Here is a 1,228-nt window from a genome sequence, read left to right as displayed (position 1 = left end):
CCCCCCACGTATGCGGGGGCTGCTCGCCGCCCAGCGAGTCAGCCGCACCCGCCCGCGTCCGTTCGGGGACCCGTCGATCCCCACCGGCCGTGGCAGCAGGCCCCTCCGGCCGCGCCGCAACGTGCCTCCCGCGATCGTCGTCGCCCCCGCGTACCTCCGTGGTTACGGTCACGCGCGCGGACCATGGGCCTTCGTACGCCGAAACGTTGACGAAGGCCAAGGCGCAGATGCCAGACATCGGTCTGGACAAGACGCGAGTGCGGTATACCAATACCGGCGCGCTATTAATAGAGGTAGGCGGCCCGGAAAATAAAACGAAGGCCGACGCGTTGGCTGGACATCTCCGTGAGATGCTGCGGGACGGCGCCAGCGTCCGTCGCCCCGTCAAGATGGCCGAACTCCGATTCGTTGGGTTGGACGAATCGGTGACGTCAGGGGAGGTCGCGAATGTTATTGCGCAGATCGGCGAGTGTCCGGTAGATGAAGTTCGCGTGGGTGTCATCAAGCCACTGCGCAACGGTCTCGGAATCGTGTGGGCGCAGTGCCCGTTGGCGGCTGCGATTAAGGTGTCCAACCAGGGCAAGGTGCGCCTTGGTTGGATGCTCGTGCGCGCAGAACTAATGAGGGCAAAGCCGTTACGCTGCTTTCATTGTCTGGAGGTCGGCCACGTTGCGCGGGGCTGCACACGGCCCGATCGCACGGCCGTGTGCTTTAGGTGTAGTCAGCCGGGTCATAGAGCCACGGATTGCAAAGCTGCAACACCGAGTTGCATCCTTTGCCGCGAAGCCGGATTGCCCGCGGAGCATCGCGTCGGTAGCGCGCAGTGTCAGCCAGTCGTGGCCGACGCGCGAGGGGGGGTCGGAGAGCTGCCCGCCTGCCGGTTCCCGTCCAGCCCGCTAAATGGACATTCTGCAGTTTAACTGCAATCATTCACGCGCGGCCCAAGATCTGGCCTTTCAAACGATGGCGGAACGCGGAGTTCCCATCGCTCTGTTCGCGGAACCGTATCGGGCGGCTGGGGCCGGGACGTGGGTCACCAGCCTCGATGACACGTGCGCGTTGTTTTTTGCGCTCGTCCGAGTCGGTTGCGTGCTCTGGACGCCGCGAAATAGGGGAAACGGTTTGTGGCGGCGGAGGTCCGATGACCTCTTGCTTGTCGGGTGTTATTTTTCACCCAACAGGCCCTTGCGCGAATTCGAGCGGTTCTTGTCGTTGCTCGGGGACGTCG

The 1,228-nt window shown here is 63.8% G+C and overlaps 1 protein-coding gene across 1 annotated transcript; it reads left to right on the top strand.

Moving 5' to 3' along the window:
• Window positions 1–227: 227 nt before the first annotated feature.
• On the top strand, window positions 228–920 carry LOC113561857. The gene has a single exon (XM_026969275.1). The coding sequence runs from the start codon at window positions 228–230 to the stop codon at window positions 918–920; it is 693 nt and encodes a 230-aa protein (XP_026825076.1).
• The last annotated feature ends 308 nt before the right edge of the window (window positions 921–1,228 follow it).

The sequence above is a fragment of the Ooceraea biroi genome, chromosome 4 (genome assembly GCF_003672135.1).
Source record: "Ooceraea biroi isolate clonal line C1 chromosome 4, Obir_v5.4, whole genome shotgun sequence".
Taxonomy (NCBI): Eukaryota; Metazoa; Arthropoda; class Insecta; order Hymenoptera; family Formicidae; genus Ooceraea; species Ooceraea biroi.
This window is presented reverse-complemented; position numbering and strand designations above follow the sequence as displayed.

Coding starts and splice junctions, on each gene's coding strand:
- LOC113561857 (XM_026969275.1), top strand. CDS start 228: ATGCCAGACATCGGTCTGGACAAGACGCGAGTGCGGTATACCAATACC.